We start from the raw sequence: 18,317 nt of genomic DNA, 5'->3' as shown, positions 1-18,317 counted from the left end.
AAAGAGGCATGGATACAAGGGAATGATAAAGAAAATCGGTTCTGGCTTATGTATAGAAAACCTGGGACGTAAACACTCTGAAATCTCCTAGAATTTTACACAAATGGAATTACAGGACTACTCAACAGACGTATACGGGTACAGGTATTTTCTGCACTGTTTAAAGATTTTTAAAAAATGAAACAATTTAAATGCCCATTAATAGAGGATTGCTTTTATAACTTATGGCTCATCAAGCCTGTAAAATACCACAGACATTAAAAACAAAGGTGCCTGTCTAAATTAACAGGCGTGGAAAATTTTCCTTGATATATTGTTTCATGATTGAAAGAAAGGATGACTAGCATAATTTAATTTTCATTCTAATACGTATGTTGTGTATTTGCAGGTCTACCCATCCACCTGTCCGCCCACCCACCCATCCATCTACCCATCCATGCAGCAGAAAATAAATCGGGGAGGACGATACATCGAAAAGAACACAGTGGTAGGATTCAGGTGGAAGGAATACGGGGATTGTTATTCGTGTTTTTTGCGGTTTCTGCCTTTTTGCAGCCAGCTTGTATTACTTTTACAATAAAAGAGAATAAAATAAATCTAAAATATAGCCGTTTTCCTTCTCAAAGTCGACTGCAAAGAATCACAAATGGTTTCCCAGATTTATTTCCTAAAATGTCTGCAGATAAGCTTCACTCAAATTAAGCACACTTACAACGACTCAGCTGTAGCTAACAAACTGCCAGTCATCTGGAATTCCATTTCCCACCTCAAAAAACACGGGGAAAAAAAAAGAAAAGAAAAGCAAGAAAGAAAAAAGTAAAAGAAAAGTAGCTTCCCCCGGTGGACCCCGCTGGCTATATAATGAAATACAAAGGCAGAACTTGGTCCGAAATTCTGTGGCCTTGGTGTGCCAGGCATTTGAAACTGGCATCTCCGAACACACACGAGAGCCTCATCCAGTGACGGGGAAGCGAACCCACAGAACTGGGCTCTGACTCAGTTGCAGCCATGGAGCCCAGTTTTCTGACCTTGCATATTATGTGTGTGTTTCACTCCGCAGCACTGATGCTCTAACAGCGGTACACAGGGACACACGGCACACTGAGGGAAACCCGTTCTTGCTCCGTAAACATCAGACCTCGGGGACCTCACAGTCCAGGGACCCGTGTCATTAAATCCGCTACCCCAGACTAGCTACAGAACTCACCCATGCCTTGTTCAAGGGTGTGTCTTGTTATAGTCATGCCAGGCCTCACCCATCAGCCCAGCTTAATAATTCCTGCCACCTGCTAATTTCCCCCAAAGGGTCTGTGCTGATGTGAACTGGGGTAGAGAGGAAATCCAAAGTTTACATGTGCACTTATGTAGGTCATCAGTGCACAGAAGGAACCCCACCTCCCAATGTCATTTCTTCAGGTGCCAGATAGATAGTGCTTTTGACAAGCAAGATGATGGCTTATTAGGAACATAAACATAGCAAAGCCAGAAACATGCAAAATGAACAGGAAACATTGTTCTATATATTTAGAAAAGTCAAAAGTCGTGGTCCCTGCAAATATTCAACCTAGAGACTCCCTGACATGCAACAGTGTAAAAACAGCATCAAATCCACCAACAGCTCCTGGTAATGAGTCCCTGTAGAACACATTTTCCCCAAAAAGGAACTGACATGAGCAGATCGTATCCTTATCATTCATAGTCTGTAGACAAAAGAAAAGCAGGAGTTCATATGAGAAATAGAATCAGATATAAAGAAGTATGTGGAATTACGTGCTTAAGAAAATGAAATTTTGGGGCGCCTGGGTGGCTCAGTGAGTTAAAGCCTCTGCGTTTGGCTCGGGTCATGGTCCCAGGGTCCTGGGATCGAGCCCCGCATCGGGCTCTCTGCTTTGCGGGGAGCCTGCCTCCCCCTCTCTCTCTGCCTGCCTCTCTGCCTACTTGTGATCTTTGTCTGTCGAATAAATAAAATCTTTTAAAAAAAAAAAAGAAAATGAAATTTTGGGAAAAATGCAAATAGAGGACAATTATTTTTTAAGATATTATTTATTTATTTTTAAGAGAGAGAGAGAGAAAGAGCAAGCATTAAGTGGCCAGGGGAGGGGCAGGAAACAAGAAGATTCCACACTGAGCATGGAGCCTGATGCAGGGCTTGGTCTCATGACCCTGAGATCATGACCTGAGCCGAAGTCAAGAGTCGGACGCTTAACGTCCCGGGGACATATACTTTAAAATCATTGCTCTCTTGAGAATATCTTCCCCAAATCACCATATAGAAAACAAGTATTATTAAAACATAGTAAAAATGTCATCCTAGAAAAATCAGAAACAGTGTAGAATTTACTTTTCTGTCCATGTGCTTCAGGGTTGGAGTGCCAAGAGAAGAACTTCTCAGTGGAAGCTTCGATGTCAGATCCAGAAACTCTGCAAACAGTACGAAGGTAAGGGGCACCCACTCTGGATCCGCTCATGGACTCTGCAACCTTCCGTCACCAGCTGTTCAGGCCTGTGCTTTTGGGTCCCCGTTTGCAAGAAGAAATGGACAGAAATGCCACAGAGTTGCCAAGAGGATTGATGTTGTGATGAGTGCGTAAGGCCTGGCACTCACCAGACACTCAGTACATATTAGCTACCTATTGATTGATGAGAAAGATCTCATGATGATCTTTCATCTGAGGAAAACAGTATCAATCAGGGAGAACAGTACCAATCAGGGAGAACAGTACCAATCAGAGCTAGAAAAACTCTGAAATTGGATGACAGAGCTCTGAAGCAAATCAGAAATAAAACTGTCTCAGAAACAAAGACTGAACTAAAATGAAGACAAGAGCAAACAAACAACAGTAAGGAGGGTGAAAAAGAAAAAAATTGTATCAAGTAAACAAAAAAGAAAAAGGTAGGAAGGAATGCTTGCAAGAAAGTTACAGTCTAAAAAAGAAGACAGGAAAAGAAATCCAAGATACATGTAAAAGGTATCATTGGGAAGAAAATCTAACTACGGAATGGTTCAGTTGCTAAAAATTGCAATTCCAGAAGTCTTCCTGAAATAAAAGACTCAAACCTGCCAATTCAAATAGCATACAGATCCTTACAGAATCAATCACAAGTGTCCAACATCATGACTCATTCTAGCAAAATTACTGGGTTTTAAATAAAAAGAAAAAAAATTACCTGGATATCTGAACAAAACGACCAAGTCTCTAATAAGGGAAATAAAGTCAGACTGTCATCAAACTTTTCTTCAGCAAAACTTTAAGTCACCACGCAATGGGTAAAAATATTTAAGATCCTGGGGCGCCTGGGTGGCTCAGTGGGTTCAGCAGCTGCCTTTAGCTCAGGTCATGATCCTGGAGTCCCAGGATGGAGTCCTGGATCAGGATCCCTGCTCGGCGGGGAGCCTGCTTCTCCCTCTGACCCTCCCCCTTCTCTTGCTCTCTCTCTCTCAAATAAATAAATAAAATCTTTTTAAAAAAAAAATTTAAGATCCTTAAGGAATGAAAATCTGAATCAAGGATTTTATATCCACAATGATTTTTTGTTGTTTTTCGTTTTAAACATTTTTATATAAATTCAATTAATTAACATATAATGTATTATTGGTTTCACAGGTACAGGTATGTGATTCTTCAGTCTTCTATAACACCCAGTGCTCATTCCGTCCCATGCCCTCCTTAACGCCATCACCCAGTTACCCCACCAACCCTCCAGTAACCCTCAGTTTGTTTCCTCTGATGAAGAGTTTTTTATGGTTTGTCTCCCTCTCTGGTTTCATCTTGTTTCATTTTTTCCTCCCTTCCCCTATGATCCTCTGTTTTGTTTATGAAATTCCACACGTGAGTGAAGCCATATGATAATTGTCTTTCTCTGGTGGACTTATTTCACTTAGCATAATACCCTCCAGTTCTATCCACATCATTGCAAATGGCAAGATTCCATTTTTGATGGCCGTGTTATATTCCACTGTATATATATATACATACAACTTCTTTATCCCTTCATCTGTCAATGGACCTCTGGGCTCTTTCCCCAGTTTGGCTACCGTGGACGTTGCTGCCATGAACACTGGGGGCAGGTGCCCCTTCGGATCACTACATTCAGACAAACTGATTTTTTAACGTACAGGCCACATACAGACTGTCATGAACATGTAAGAAATCAAAGGATGTCATTTTCATGAGCGCATCACAAGAAATCTACCAGAGGACAAGCCTCAAATAACCTAAATGACAAGGGAAACCAAGCACGTGAGCAGAATGGGATTAAGGTTCTCGCTCCTAATGCGGCAGTTATATGGAAGCCAAGTCCACACAGAAAGACCTACTCCCTTACTTACACAGAGAGAAATCAGAAGATGAATCGAAACCTAAAAGGACCTGTGACCTGTTCCATATAATGTCACTGTCTTCTTTGTTTGATCGATACCCTGAGCAACCTGTCTGCTGCACTCCTTGGCTTTTTCCCAAACAGTTTAGTAAGGTGGGGATTCAAATTAGGCAACCCACGGTCCAGATGAAAGAATTCTCATGATAAGCCAACCCAGAAGGGATATGCTGATACTGTCACATCCAGACTTTGGGGCTAAGGATTTTGAGCTGATGTGATGGCAATGGGGAGGGGAGGGGAGGGACCGGCAGGTGCCAGTGATTCCTCCTTCCCCACTACACACCAGTAAACAGACCCTCTGTGTTAACATAATGCAGCCCAAAGCCCCAAATGACTACAGCTGACCCCCGAGCAGCACGAGGGTTAGTGGTGCTAAACCCCACACAGTCAAAACCTGCATATAGCTTTTGACTCCCCCAAATTTAACTACTAATAGCAATAAGAACTTGAGCAAACACTGCAGGAACAGGAACATACAGAATAACCAGATATATATCTCGTATTGAATCAAATTGACAATGTGTTTCATTGTGAGATGCATCATTATTTTATGTATCCCTAATGAACAGAAAAGTTGCCAATTACTGACAAGAAAATGGAAAAAAAATGAGAGTTCCATGTTGGAACTGAAACTATTACACAACTTTTCCTACTTAACAATTCCTAATGACATAAGCAAAAATTAGAAAAATCAGGGGCGCCTGGGTGGCTCAGTGGGTTAAAGCCTCTGCCTTTGGCTCAGGTCATGATCCCAGGGTCCTGGGATCAAGCCCCACATCGGGCTCTCTGCTCAGCAGGGAGCCTGCTTCCCTTCCTCTCTCTCTGCCTGCCTCTCTGCCTACTTGTGATCTTAGTCTGTCAAATAAATAAAATCTTAAAAAAAAAAAGAAAAGGAAAAATTAGAAAGTAAGAATAAGTAAAAATAAATGAGTAAATAAGTAAAAAATGGAAAAAAATCTACCAGTGTAGACTGAGGCAAGAAGAAACTATTAATTTAGGCAGCCAGAAAGTTCTACTTCCAATTATAGTGGATTGGCCCATATTGAACCTATCCTCTCAGCAGATAACAATTATAAACTCTGGCCAAAATATAAACAAAAAACTATCTGACAGCACTAGAGGGCAACTGACATCAACCTGAGTCCACGTTTGGAAAAACAGAGAAACACTTGACTGCATTTCTCTTTAGTTCTGGCTTTTTGCCTAAAGGTAGGTCTCAGCCAAACTGATGCTAAATAGATAGAATCTGGATATAAACCCAGGGTCCTGTTGGCTTTAGGAAACAGAAAACAGAGTTCAGGATTATACAGCAGCTGGAAAGTAAGAAAGTAAGGAAAACCCCAAAAAGAAAAGCACAGAGGAGGACTTCTAACATCTGTGCATAATTTCTGCCAAGATCTTGGGCTAACCCCTGAACAGGACTTGTACAGCATACAATAAGACACCCAGCTAAGGCTAAAATAGCACAAAAAAGATTTCAAGTGTGAAAGTCCTTGGCGGGACAAAGTGCTTGAGTCCAGGCAAATCAACTGGCTGCTAAAACAAATGCTTAAATTCCTCAGAGGCACAAAAGAGAATGCACAGTCTCTACAATGCAAGATTTACTCTACGCAGGATAAATTCTAAAACTGTGAGACATGGGAAAAACAAAACAAAACAAAACAGGAACCTGTGATCCCTGTTCAAGAAAAAAACAAAACAAAACAAAACAAAATAAGGAATCAATAAAGACCAGACTCTGAGATTATCTAAATGTTGGAACTAGCAGATGAAAACTTTAAAACATTTAAAAGTTTACATTTCAAAGTGTTTGAGAATATAAAGGAAAATATACTCTTAATGAGCGAACAGATAGAAAATCTCAGCAGAGCAAGAGAAGCTGCATTCTGTCTCTATAGCGTATATAAAAGCACAACATGTAACAGCAATATAACAAAAGATAGGAAAGACGAATTGGAAATACTGATGGTAAAGTTCTTATACTTCATGTGAATTAGTATAATACTATTTGAAGGTAGACTAATTAACAATGCATAATAGAATAAAAAGTATCCATTAACCCAATGTTCTTTTTTTTTTTTTTTGAAAAAAGGTTTTATTTATTTGACAGACAGAGATCACAAGTAGGCAGAGAGGCAGGCAGAGAGGAGGGGGAAGCAGGCTCCCTGCTGAGCAGAGAGCCCGATGCGGGGCTCGATCCCAGGACCCTGGGATTATGACCTGAGCCAAAGTCAGAGGCTTAACCGACTGAGCCACCCACGCACCCCTACCCAATGTTCTTGAAATTAGGAAAACTCTACTGGAAAAGTGTCGGGGGCTGGTATAGGTGGACTGGGAAGGAAGGAGAGTATCATACTGCAAAAGGCAAAGATCCCATCTTGGATAAAATGTAAAAGGTACATACTACTTTACAGAACATTTTATTGAGAACACACGTTCAGTAAAACAAGATGATAAAACAACAGAACGAGAGGGGAAAGTAATATAGTAGACCAAAGGAAAGGCCATGATAGAAGTAATAAATAAAGTAGAAATAAAGAAGTAATAAATAAAGTAGAAATAGCATGGAATAAAATTGACCTTGGCAAGAATCAAATTACAGGTACAGATAAAAGACCTGAGATGATCATTGTGACCTCAGAGGAAAAGATCAGAGAGAGTATAGCACTTTGAGATCATTTGCTGCAGAAGACAAAGACAACCCAACATAAGGATAATTTGTATCACTGAAGTTAAAGATCAGAAAATTGAAACCAAAGATTTATTCAAAGATATATAATATTCCCAAAAAATCTTGAAATGAAAAAAATAATTGGATCTGCCGATTAAAAATACACTGTACTTTGGAAAACATACCGAAGGCACAGCAGCAAGACCTAGCCTAGCTATGTTTCTGAAATTCAGGGACAAATAATTCTTTGGGGAAGCCAGCTAAAAAAAGCACACCCCCAGTAAGAAAATTAGGCAAGCCTCAGGCTTCTCCATAACCAGACTCAATATCACAGACCGTGGGTCAAAGTCTCTGATGTTTGGAAACTGGAAAGTGTGACCCACGAATATTGATATCTGTGATATCCAGCCAAGACATATTCAAGACTTCATTTCCATTCCTACTTTTTTTTTTAAGATTTTATTTATTTATTTGACAGAGAGAGAGAAAGCACAAGCAGGGGAGCAGCAGGCAGAGTGAGAGGGAGAAGCAGGCTCTCCGTGGAGTGGGAAGCCGGATGCGGGTCTCGATCCCAGGACCCTGGGATCATAACCTGAGCTGAAGGCAGCTGCTTAACCCACTGAGCCACCCAGGCGCCCCAATTCCTATGCTTCTTTAATACTCAAGGAAAAAGGAAAAGTAGAAAAGTAGAAACTTATGTAAAATAGCATCTATATGAACCCATTTTTACAAATGTCTTTCTTCCTCTTTGTCTCTCCTTTCCACAGATCTGCATGGAAAGATGCCAGGAATCATGCTGACTGTGGTTGATTCTGGGGGCTGGGATGGGCTCGTTTACTTCGATCCTTTCACTTACCTGCCTCGGTGCCTGCCTCACTGGACTGTGGTGAATATGGAAAGAGACTACAGGAATGAGCTTAGCCTAAGGCCTGGCATGGAACAAATGTTTGGTAAGTGTTTGGTAACTTATTTATGATGAAATTTTTCTATAATCAAGCAAGACACCACCTTATGCTTCAAAATGCATGGCCTATGGGCAAAATGCATGGCCTGTGCTTTAGGCCAACGCCATCCCCCGCCAAAGGCCCTTGGACCAGAATGCTCTCCTTCCCCCCATGCTTGTCACATGCATTCTGTGAACTCTGGTCCTGCAGAAGGGCCTCCTAGCTCTTACCTGGATACCCCTCTTCCTCCTGTGAACACCCCAGGACATTTTGTTCTTCCCTCTCAGGCATTTTAACAGTCTGCTTTGAAATTAAACAGTTCAAATATCAACTCCACCAAAAACACACTATATGACTTTGAGGACTTCATTTAGCACCCTTGAGTCCACATTTTGTCATCTGAGAAACGGGACAATAATACCCAACTCACAAAGTTGCTGAGTGTACAAAGTACAAAAGTACAAAGGTACTGAAAGAAATCAAAATTAAAATGAAAGCTTATAAAGTGTCTACAGAAAACATAATAAATAAATGCTTTTTATTATTATATTCTTTATTATATTCTTTATGTGACTTATTTTATGCCTCACCTTCCCTGTTTTTTAAAAACACACACACATACACCCACATGCACATACTCCTTAAAGATAAGTATGTTACTGGGCTTTGAACCCAAGGAAGGGATGAGTGGCCTGGCTTCACATGTACGTCTAATACAATGCAGAAACTACACAGCTATTCGCCCTTTTATATAAAGATTTTTCCCATCACAAAAGGAGTAACAGGTTCATTATACAAATTTTTGAAAATATAGAAGGAGCAGAAAAAAGAACCAAACAACAACCCAGAGACACATCACTTAAAGACAATCTGTATTCTAGAATTCCTTTCCCATTATTTACTGATACCCCACGTACACTTGCCATGTTACCATTAACTTCACGGAAATCATCGCTCGTAGCTGCACGTTTTACCAGGTGCATGTGCTGTGACTCACTGAATCCTTCTCCTGTGGTTACACATTTATGTTATTCTTCTGAATAACAATGCCGTGGCTATCTTTGTGCATAAGGCAGTTTCCGTATTTGAAAGTACTTCCTCAGAAGAGATTCAGAGAAGAGGGATTACCATGCCAAAGGACACTGAAATCTTTAGCTATATGCTTATGAAACGCTCACCTTGACTTCCCCCAGAATACCTAAGATTCAAGTCGTTATTCATACTGAGGTTCCTCAAAAAAAACGTTATAATCCACTGCGGTGTCCTTACCAATGTTGTAATGTTGTGCAAACCTGGAAGAGAAATGCTCTTTGGTAATCAGAAATTATGAGACAGAGAATCTGAAATGAAGCAAGGTCTCCTTGAACACCGGGGCTGGTATTCATTTTACTGTGTTTCTAGCTAGAGCTGAAATTCCAAAGTGAACCCCGGGAAGCATTACTGCAAGAGGAAAACACACAGACCCTGCGGAGATCGCTGTCCTTGGCCTACCGATGCCCGTGTAAGATTCCAGTGGTACAGACACGTCTCAGGTCCCGGTTTTCTCCCTCCTCTGGCAAGAGGAAGGGGAGGCCAGGGTTCAGGCTGCACATGGACAGCAAAAGTGGGTCCCGCCTGCCTTTAATAATTACGGGGCAATGATCTGGACCTGAGTCGGTTAGCAGAAAGTCTCCATAACCAGAGACGGCTAGAGCTGGGGGTAGGGGGGAACACAGCCCATCCTCTTGACCAAGCACAGCATATCACAGAGACAAACTGAGGCCCAGTTCACTGTGTCAGGGGCAAAACTTGCCTTGAAGCATTCTATGATTTCCAGAGAGAGAAAAGAACATTATTCAAACACATAACCGGGGTGCCTGGGTGGTTCAGTCAGCTAAGCATCGGTGTTCGGCTCACGTCATGATCCCAGGGTCCTGGGATCGAGCCCTGCATTGGGCTCCCTGCTCAGTAGAGTCTGCTTCTCCCTCTCCCTCTGTCCCTCCCCCCTGTTCATGCTCTCCCTCTCTCTCTCTCTCTCTCACATGCCCACACACTCTCTCTCTCAAATAAATAAAAAATTTTTAAAAACCAAAAAAACCACTTAACCAGTGTCTCTCCCTAAAATATACTGAGATACTCTTTTTTTAAAGTTCAGATAAATAATGCTTGGATTTTTTTTTCTTCTTAAGATGAATTTTCTATTATTCAAATCTGCCACTTGATAAATGGTTTTCTAGATGATTTCTGCATTATTACATTTATAAAAAATTGACAGTTTTTAAATGTTTGGTTATATTATCTCCATATGTGTTGGTTTCTATAATTACCTAATTTCATGCTGCTTTCTAAAAATTTAGTAATTATCACTTAAAGTATTTGTTATTTTTCTGTTTTCCAAATTTAACAAAGAGTAATGTCATGTATTCATTTCGATGCATACCTTTTTTTTCCACTTTGATGAATCTTGCCTATTGTTCTAATAAGAAAAATTATCTGGAGATAGGATAGCTGCCAGATGCTCAGGCTCAAACTCCCCAAATAGCCACATCTTTCATCCACACTCTCTGTCTTGTGAAAATACGGCCGTAGGCCCGGGGACCCAGGAGGCTGACCTCCTGTGCTCCTTCCTGTTTGGGCTGCCATCCTATGGAAAGCTTTGACTTCTCTGCTGCTCCAGCAACATGTCCAGATCCTGATAAAAATCTCATCACCAACTTCCCTGTTCTCTGTAAAAATTCAGCATTTCTCCAGACTGCTATTTCCTCCAAGAGAATCCTGACCTCTCCTAACGCCCAGCCCCAGCCACCTTCATAATACCGGCCACATAGTCATTGAGGACACACAGACAGAATCCCATGGTAATATTTCCTACAGATAAAATGTCAAAAATTTAAGCCTCAGTACTGCCAGACATGCAGTACCCCGTAGGCTTTTTTATAGGAATAAAGGCAGGGGAAGCAGCATCGTTCCTGAGGGCCGTTTTCCCAGAGCCCTGCGCTGGGGGCAGGAGAGCCCACACACCTGCACAGACCTGCAGGCGAATTGGTCGTGCAGGAAGGCCAACTGTAGGGAACAAAGGGAATGACACCCATGGACCCATAAAGCTCTCCAGCATCCCCACCTACAACCAGCCGTGGGCTTCAATGGTGGGCTCAGGCGGCCAGCTGACCCCCAGTGAGTCTATTGGCTTTTCAGGCTGCTCATCCGTTATTTTATCGGGATTCAAATACTTCAGTCTACAAAGCAACCGAGGGTGGGGCGTGAGAGATGGGAAAGGAAAAGCAAAAGCAAAAGCAAAACCCAACAGGTCTCAGGGCGGTGTGATTAAGTATAATACTGGCCATGATTTTCTCTCTCGCCTCTTCTCCATACACGCTGCGTGGTGTTCTGCTGCCCAAAGAGAACTGTTTTCCCAGGAGTAAAGCGCATTCCTGGCATGTCCATGACCGTGACGGTCACTGCGGGACGAGCGCCTACCTGTGCCAGGAGCATCACAGGCCCACTGTGTGCATCATGGGGAATCCTAACACCAGCCCTGCAAAGTGGGCTCCTCGGTCTCCACTTCTTTAAGAGGAAGCTAGGTCTCGGAGAGGCCCAGGAGCCTCCGGAGGTCCTAGACCCGAGAAAGGAGTCCACAGACCTAACCCCAGGCATGCCAGACTCTACAGGCCAGGCAGGCATTTGCCGCCACCCTGAGAGGCAGAGGCTGGTGTTTAAGAGAAGGCTGTTTCCGATAAAAGAAAGGATTCAAAAATGCATTGTGTTTCCTGCTCAAAAACTAAAAAGGCCAAGTTAATACTGAAGCATCTTCTCAAGGAAAGAGTATATTCTTGAGCCTCAATAAAGAAAAGCATTAAAGCAATTGAAGAAATGGTCTACTTTTGATCTTCTGTGTTTCTGTTCTAAAGAAAAGCAATTCCATTATGTTAAGTTTCTCAAGCCTTATCATGAAAACAGTATTGTTGCCGAGGCTTAAAAAAAAAAATCTCAAATAAAAATTTGTGGAGTTCTTTATTATTCGATACTTACGAGATGGGGAAACAGACAGTAACATTTTTTATAGATTTACTAGGTTGGAGACTGCAGTGCCAAACACAAGGTTTATTGTCAAATAAAACACTGTTTTGTTTTTTGATGGCCTGTTTTAGAAGAGTGTTGCTTCTGTTCTATAATTGCGTGCACAAAATTATTTAATTTGTTTTGTTTGGATCTTATTCTGGACACTTTCCCAGTCGGAAAGATATAAAAATTAAAACATCTATTATGTCCTTTTATATTCTGAGGTGGGTTATAAAGAGGAAGAAAGAAGAAAATATTCAAAAGACCAGGCAATACATATATTTTTTAAAAAGTCACCTTGTTTCTCAGCCCCCACGATGCCCAGGCCATGGTCACATCCCCCCTATGCTTGCTTGCCACAGGAGCAACTCCCCGCACTCCTTCCAGAAGCAGTGTCGTCTTTATGACACCGTGTGAGCGCAGCCACCAGTGTCATCGGGATTTATAACTGCGGTGTGATGTGAAACTCTTCGGCTCAGAGTGAAATAATAAGGCTCGGTACTTCTGTTAACAGCCTGGGGGATACTTAGAAAGGGGGGAAAAGGCAGGAAGAGGAAGAGAGTCTGTTGGCCAAGTATCACAGAAATGAAGTTAAACGTGGGCCCCCTTCTAGTGGCTTCCATTCAAAGCTCAGGCAGCCACAGAAGCCAAACCTTTGGCTTCTTCTAAATGATCTGGAGTTTATTGGATGCTCAAAACAACAAAAAGACGAAGCCCATGCAGATTTCCACACGCTGCCCTTGCAGGAGGAGCAGGTGGGGGGGGGGAGGGCTTTTGAAAGCCGTGAAACAGCTAAACGTTTAGTTATTCACTGTCCCCCTGCTGCAGTGTCCCCTGGACCCCAGCAACAACTGTCCTCAGGGGAAAGTTAAGTTTCTGTTATTATATCAGGAGGGAGAGCCAACAGGGAACACTTCGACCAAGGAATAATTCCTGAAATTTGTTCTCCTCTATCCCCGGGCTTTGAGTCAACATCAACTGTGAACTGGAAACACGAGGGACGGCGGGCGTGGAGCCAACCAGGGAAGGAGAGACAACTGGTGATGGATTACTGAAATAATCAAGATGTGTTCTGATCTGCAGGCCAGATGACTGCCGCCCTGGGGACTCTCAGAATCCGAATCATTAGCTCTCGGATCTGCGCATTCGCGGAGAGGGCCACCAACAGAGGAGACATGCCTCGAGCACCTCTTTTAAATAGTCAAGACAGAGCGGGGGGAGGGGGTGATGTCTGGTCCCAGTGCACCTGCAGGCCCCACTTTGAAACTGGGCTAAGTTCTACTGAGCCACCTCTCCCCAGATCTCCGCTCACTTACTTTCTGTATTCGTCACTTTTCATCTTCAAACAGAAGGTCTCCAGAACTTTCCTCAGCTCACAGGGCTGGATCAGACCAGTCTTGTTAACATCAATGAGCTTCAAGGCTTTGATAACAGTTTTAATGTTTTTGAAAATCTGTGTAGGAAAAAGTGATGTTGGAGAAGTCAAAAGACCCTGTGTTAAAAACCAGAATGGTCATTAAAAAAAAAAAAATGTGAACATTTTTAAGTACTTCTTGTAAAATAAATGTTATCAAAGACTCACAGTTGCAGGTATTGCAAAATGATAGGTCTATGGAAAAAAGAATACTTTGCACTTATTGAATGTTTGTAAAGCCATTTTCTCTGTAAATGGTCTCAGTAAGTTTTTAAAAAGTATTTCTGATGTAAAGCAGTAAGTCTCATACACAATCCATTCCCTTTTAGAGCCATGTGAAAAATCTTTTTTTTGTTGATTGGTGCTTAAAAACTATAGTTCAGGCAGGGCTGAACTTGGACGATCTTCATTTTTCCACAGCTACATGCATGTTTTTACTAGGAGCTGCAAGACAGTACTGTACCTTTCAACCCCTGAATTTAAAAAAAAAAGAATTGTAGAAAAGTTGCATAGATGTCTTTCCCAAATTCAGCAAGGGCATATTTATTGGGCACACAAACATGAAAGGCATTTGGTTGAGCCAAATGGGGATGTGGGGATTCAGAGTGCTAAGCTATGCGCTTACCCCAAAGCTACTGGTACTTACAGGACAGGAACCTCGCCAGGCCTCACGGGTGCCAAGCTCGGAGCTATGTGATCAAATCCCCCCAACCCACAGGAAGGAAGTATCACTCCCCATTGTTGGATAAAACTGAGGCTCAAGGAGGCTACATGAGTCACCGGACATCACCTGCATCGACAGTGATGATACCAGGATTCTAACGCAAACCCACCCTTTAGCCACGGTACTGGAGGAGGAGACAAGACATAAAATAAATATTCGTGAAGCTGAGCTGTGGGAATGAGAACCAGGTAACACGGAGAGCACAGAGCTGGAGGCCTTCACAGAAGGGAACGGGCACTTCAGGCCTGGGTCATCCAGGAGACTTCCTGCAGGAGGAGGCATCTGAGCTGAGAGGGGTGGCTAGGGCAGCAAAGGAGCGCATTCAGCACGGTGGAACGTGACGGCTGGGGATGGGATTGTGGATGAAAAGTGATGCAGGACTGGCACAGTGGGGCCTTGCCAGGTCTGATTCTGCTGCCCTGGGCTAGATCAAGTCCATCCCCCATCTAGAATCGGGTGATCAGTGCCTCTCAAGGAAGAGGTTTGGGGAAAACACTAAGAGGAGCAGGTTGGTTATTTTTTTTTTTCTTGTTATTAACATCCCTGTCTTCCTCAACACTTCTTCTGCCAGCTCCCCTCACTGGACTCTGTCTGATTGGGGAGGAACCCCCAGCAGCCTGCTCCTGGGGTGGCTGCCCTCACGCTCACACCTGAGCTGGTGGGAGCTCATGAAGCTGGTGGGAGGACGGCCACTGCTCCCTATTCTCCCTGGCTGCTTGGACCTGAGTCCCAGGCCCTCCTGGCTGGGCTGTGAGGGCCTGACATGCCGCCCCTACTTTTGGGACCCCGCAGAGTTCCCTACAGACGACCTCTGAGCCCAGGTCTCTCAGCTCCCCGTCCTCCGCTCAGCCAGACGTCATCTCTCTCTGCTCAGACTCCACACCACGTCATCCCCAACGACTGCCACTCTCTAAAATCAAGCCCCATGCTCCAACCACCCCCCCCACCCTCCAGCCGCCTCGTTCGAGTGCAGGACCCCACAGCCTTCTCCCCAGCAGGGCTCCTACCTGCCACTCAGTTCCTGGGCACAACTCCCTGTCGCTCCCTCCCAACCACCCTGTCCCTGTAGTCACCACTGCGTATGTGCCCCTCTGCCCGCCTCAGCCCTGGGAAGCCTGCACCCAGGTTAAGCCAGCTCAGTGCCTTTTCCAAGCACCTGATGTGACCCATTCGACGCTCTCCTGGGTCCCCTCACCTGAGGGCGCTGTGTGTTCCTGCTTTGCTGTGTTAGTCCCTCGCCACCTCATCCCGAAGCTGTCTACCTTCTTCCTGCTCCTAACCTCCCTTCCCATCCCCTCTCCTTCCCACCACTGACAGCTATTTACAGGAAAGACAGAAATGGCCGTAAGGTGACAGCCAATGGCCTGGTCCTCCCCAGCAACTGTTGGACTCCAAACCCATGGGAGGGGCCTCCCCTCCTGTGTCATGATGCTGCCTACCAGACACTCCTGAGCCCACCCCACAGCCACGCTGCCTCACTCACATCTCCCCACAAGCCGCGACCCTCCAGGCGCCCCAGACTGGGTCCTGGCGGCTCTCCCACCTCCTCTCCCCCACTGCGTTCCGCCCACCCTTCTCGCTGCTTTGGGGCCACACACCAGCCCCTCCACAGTGCCGGGCTCCTCCTGCCTCAAGGCTTTTGCCTTTGCTGTTCTTTCTGCCTAGAACATTCTTCCCTGGATACCCACTGCCTCACTCCCTCACTTCATCCAGATCTCGGAGCACCTGTCATCTTACCAGAAAGGCCTTCCTGACCACAAGGGTAAGTTAGGACCCCACCCCCCACCCCCCACACTCTGATCCTCGTCTTCCCAGTACTTCTCAACAACTGATTTCATGCTCATCTTTACTGTCCGTCTGACTCTCCCTCGGGAATGTCAGCTCCCGGAGCTGGGTTCAGAGCTTTGGCTCCGGAGTCTGGCTCAGTAACTGTCTGAGTGAATGAATGAATCTCTCTTCTTTTGGGGAGAAGGCCACACCCTGAGGAAGCTTTGCTATCCCCCCTCAGGGCCGATCCTGGATGTAAGAATGCCTCGGTCTACCATCGATGGAATAATGATTCTAATAATATCATCCTTGAACAACTATCAGTGAAATGTTCTGTGCAAAGCCCCATGCTAAATTCTAGACGCATCTCCCACTGCTACCAGCTGGGGAGCGCTGGCTGAAACCATCTTACTCTCCCACCCCGGGAATGCCCAGCGAGGAGGAGGGGGCATGGTGTCCGTGGCGGCGAGGCTGGCTCTCAGGTGTCCTCCCTCAGCCCAGCGGCTTTGTCTCAAAGAGCAGAGCCGCGGCCGCCGAGCGCCCTTGCCCAGGGGTCACACGGGACCCACGGCACCTTGTCTGCCGCCAAATCCCGATTCACCTCTTCTGGTAAAACGGAGGACATGAGGCGATGCGCTTTTTTAAACTCCCGAAGCAGCCCATATGGGTCTCCAGCGTGGAAAGCCAGGAAGCAGCGAGTCTGGCACAGAACTCACACCCACCAGAGGTATGTCTCCAAGTTTCTTATCATTTGTCAGACTGAAGTTTGGCAAGATCTGAATTGAGCTGCAGATGGCGGGGCTTATCGAAGGCGGGCGAGTTAGGGCCACGGTGTACAAGACTTGTCCTGTCCGTGACAGGAGAGAAGAGGAAAGCATACAGGAGCCAAGTGGCTGGGGTCACAAGAGGGACCGTGTCCCTGCCCTACCCCATTTCCCTGTTCCCTGGAAAAGGGAGGAGAGGCAGGAGACAAAAAGGTAAAGACAGAAAAATAGGATGGCGTGGGCAGCCTCTAGCTCCTTTCTAGGCCAGCGAGACGTGTGCCATTTTGGTAGAAGTGGGACACGTCTGTATTAAGAGCCAGTGTCTCTGAGCCTCCTGCTTACCCCCCACGCCAGCTCCAAATCCCACAATCTCGCCCCCTCCCACAGTCCCTGGGCTCCAGCCACAAGGAACTACCCAAATTCACAAGCACGGCAGGCTCTCCCGCATATGCTGGAAAGTTCTCACCAGGCCTGCGAAGCCCTCCTTGATCTGACCCTCCCTACCTCTCAACCCCACCCCTGCTTCCCTCCCCTACTCTCTCTGCTCCGGCTGCCAGGCCTCCTTGTTCTCTCTCCCCCGTACCGCGCACACTCACCCTTCAAGACTTTTGCACCTCCGATCTCTTCCTCCCGACAGCTCCCTCCTGGCCTTCATTCAGGTCTGTCGCACACCACCTGCTCCCCACCGAGGGAGGTGCGCACAAAAGCTCGCTCTCATCCCTTCCTGACCCCTCACTTCCTCTTAGTGTTCGTCTATGCCTGGACCACTTCACGTTTCTTTCTCTCTCTGTTGCAGGCCGGGTCTGCTGCCCCAGGCCCTTCCCTGATCCTGCCACTGTTCTTTGAGAGCCTGAGCCCTCCCTCTGGCTTTCCTAATTACACTTCCATCCCAGCGCTGAAGCCCAAACTTCTGTCTTGTCATTCGTGTGTGTTCCTGCCTGAACCAGGTCCCCAGCTCCCTATCCAGCCTCTGCTCAACTGGGCTCCATCCCTCAATCCCCACTGCTTTGCGGGAAGGGACTCCAGAGGGCCAAGCCCAGGGAGAGAGGCCAAAACTGAGGCACAGTTAGCGAACAGAAAGGAGCCACTGTCTGTCGTTTCCTCCTTCCAATCCCAGCAGGTTGCCCTGCCCGGGACAGAAAATGAGCTCTTGCTTTGCTTCGACCCAGGGGTGGGCCTGAAACGGGGGCACTCCAAGCCTGATGTCCCAGCCTCTGGACACCTGACTCCCTTTGCTGTACCCCACATGCGGTGGACTCTCGCCTCCACCTCTTTTTGTACACCTGCAAGCTAGAAATGGTTTTTACACTTTTTAATGGTCGAAAAAAGTCAAAAGAAGGGTACTTGTGACATGTGAAAGGTGAGTTTCAAATTGCAGTATCTGTAAGTGAATGTTATTGGTGCCCAGACAGGCCCGTTCAGTTGCACGGTGGCTCTGGCTGCGTCCCCTACAAACAGTGGCAGGGCAGAGTAACGTCTGGCCCATAATGACAGCAAGACTTCCTAGCTTTACAGAGCAAGTTCGAGTCCCCTGTTCCACTCTCCCCGACACACTCCCACTTCTATGGAGGTGGTGGTAAGTGTTGGGAACTTTTTGTGCACCAGCACAGGGGAA

General features: G+C 45.4%; 1 protein-coding gene across 1 annotated transcript in view; it reads right to left on the bottom strand.

Annotated features, from left to right (window-relative positions):
- Positions 1–18,317, bottom strand: part of LOC111157666 (EF-hand calcium binding domain 6) — a 202,967-nt gene that overhangs the window by 148,738 nt on the left and 35,912 nt on the right. Inside the window, 3 exon segments of the mRNA XM_022519282.1 lie at positions 9,174–9,234; positions 9,236–9,287; positions 13,350–13,486. Of these exon segments, the coding sequence (XP_022374990.1) occupies positions 9,174–9,234; positions 9,236–9,287; positions 13,350–13,486 (250 nt within the window).

This window comes from Enhydra lutris, unplaced genomic scaffold (assembly GCF_002288905.1).
Source record: "Enhydra lutris kenyoni isolate GAN:26980312 unplaced genomic scaffold, ASM228890v2 scaffoldscaffold55, whole genome shotgun sequence".
Classification (NCBI taxonomy): Eukaryota; Metazoa; Chordata; class Mammalia; order Carnivora; family Mustelidae; genus Enhydra; species Enhydra lutris.
Note: the sequence above shows the minus strand (reverse complement) of the source record. Positions and strands in the feature narration are given on the sequence as shown.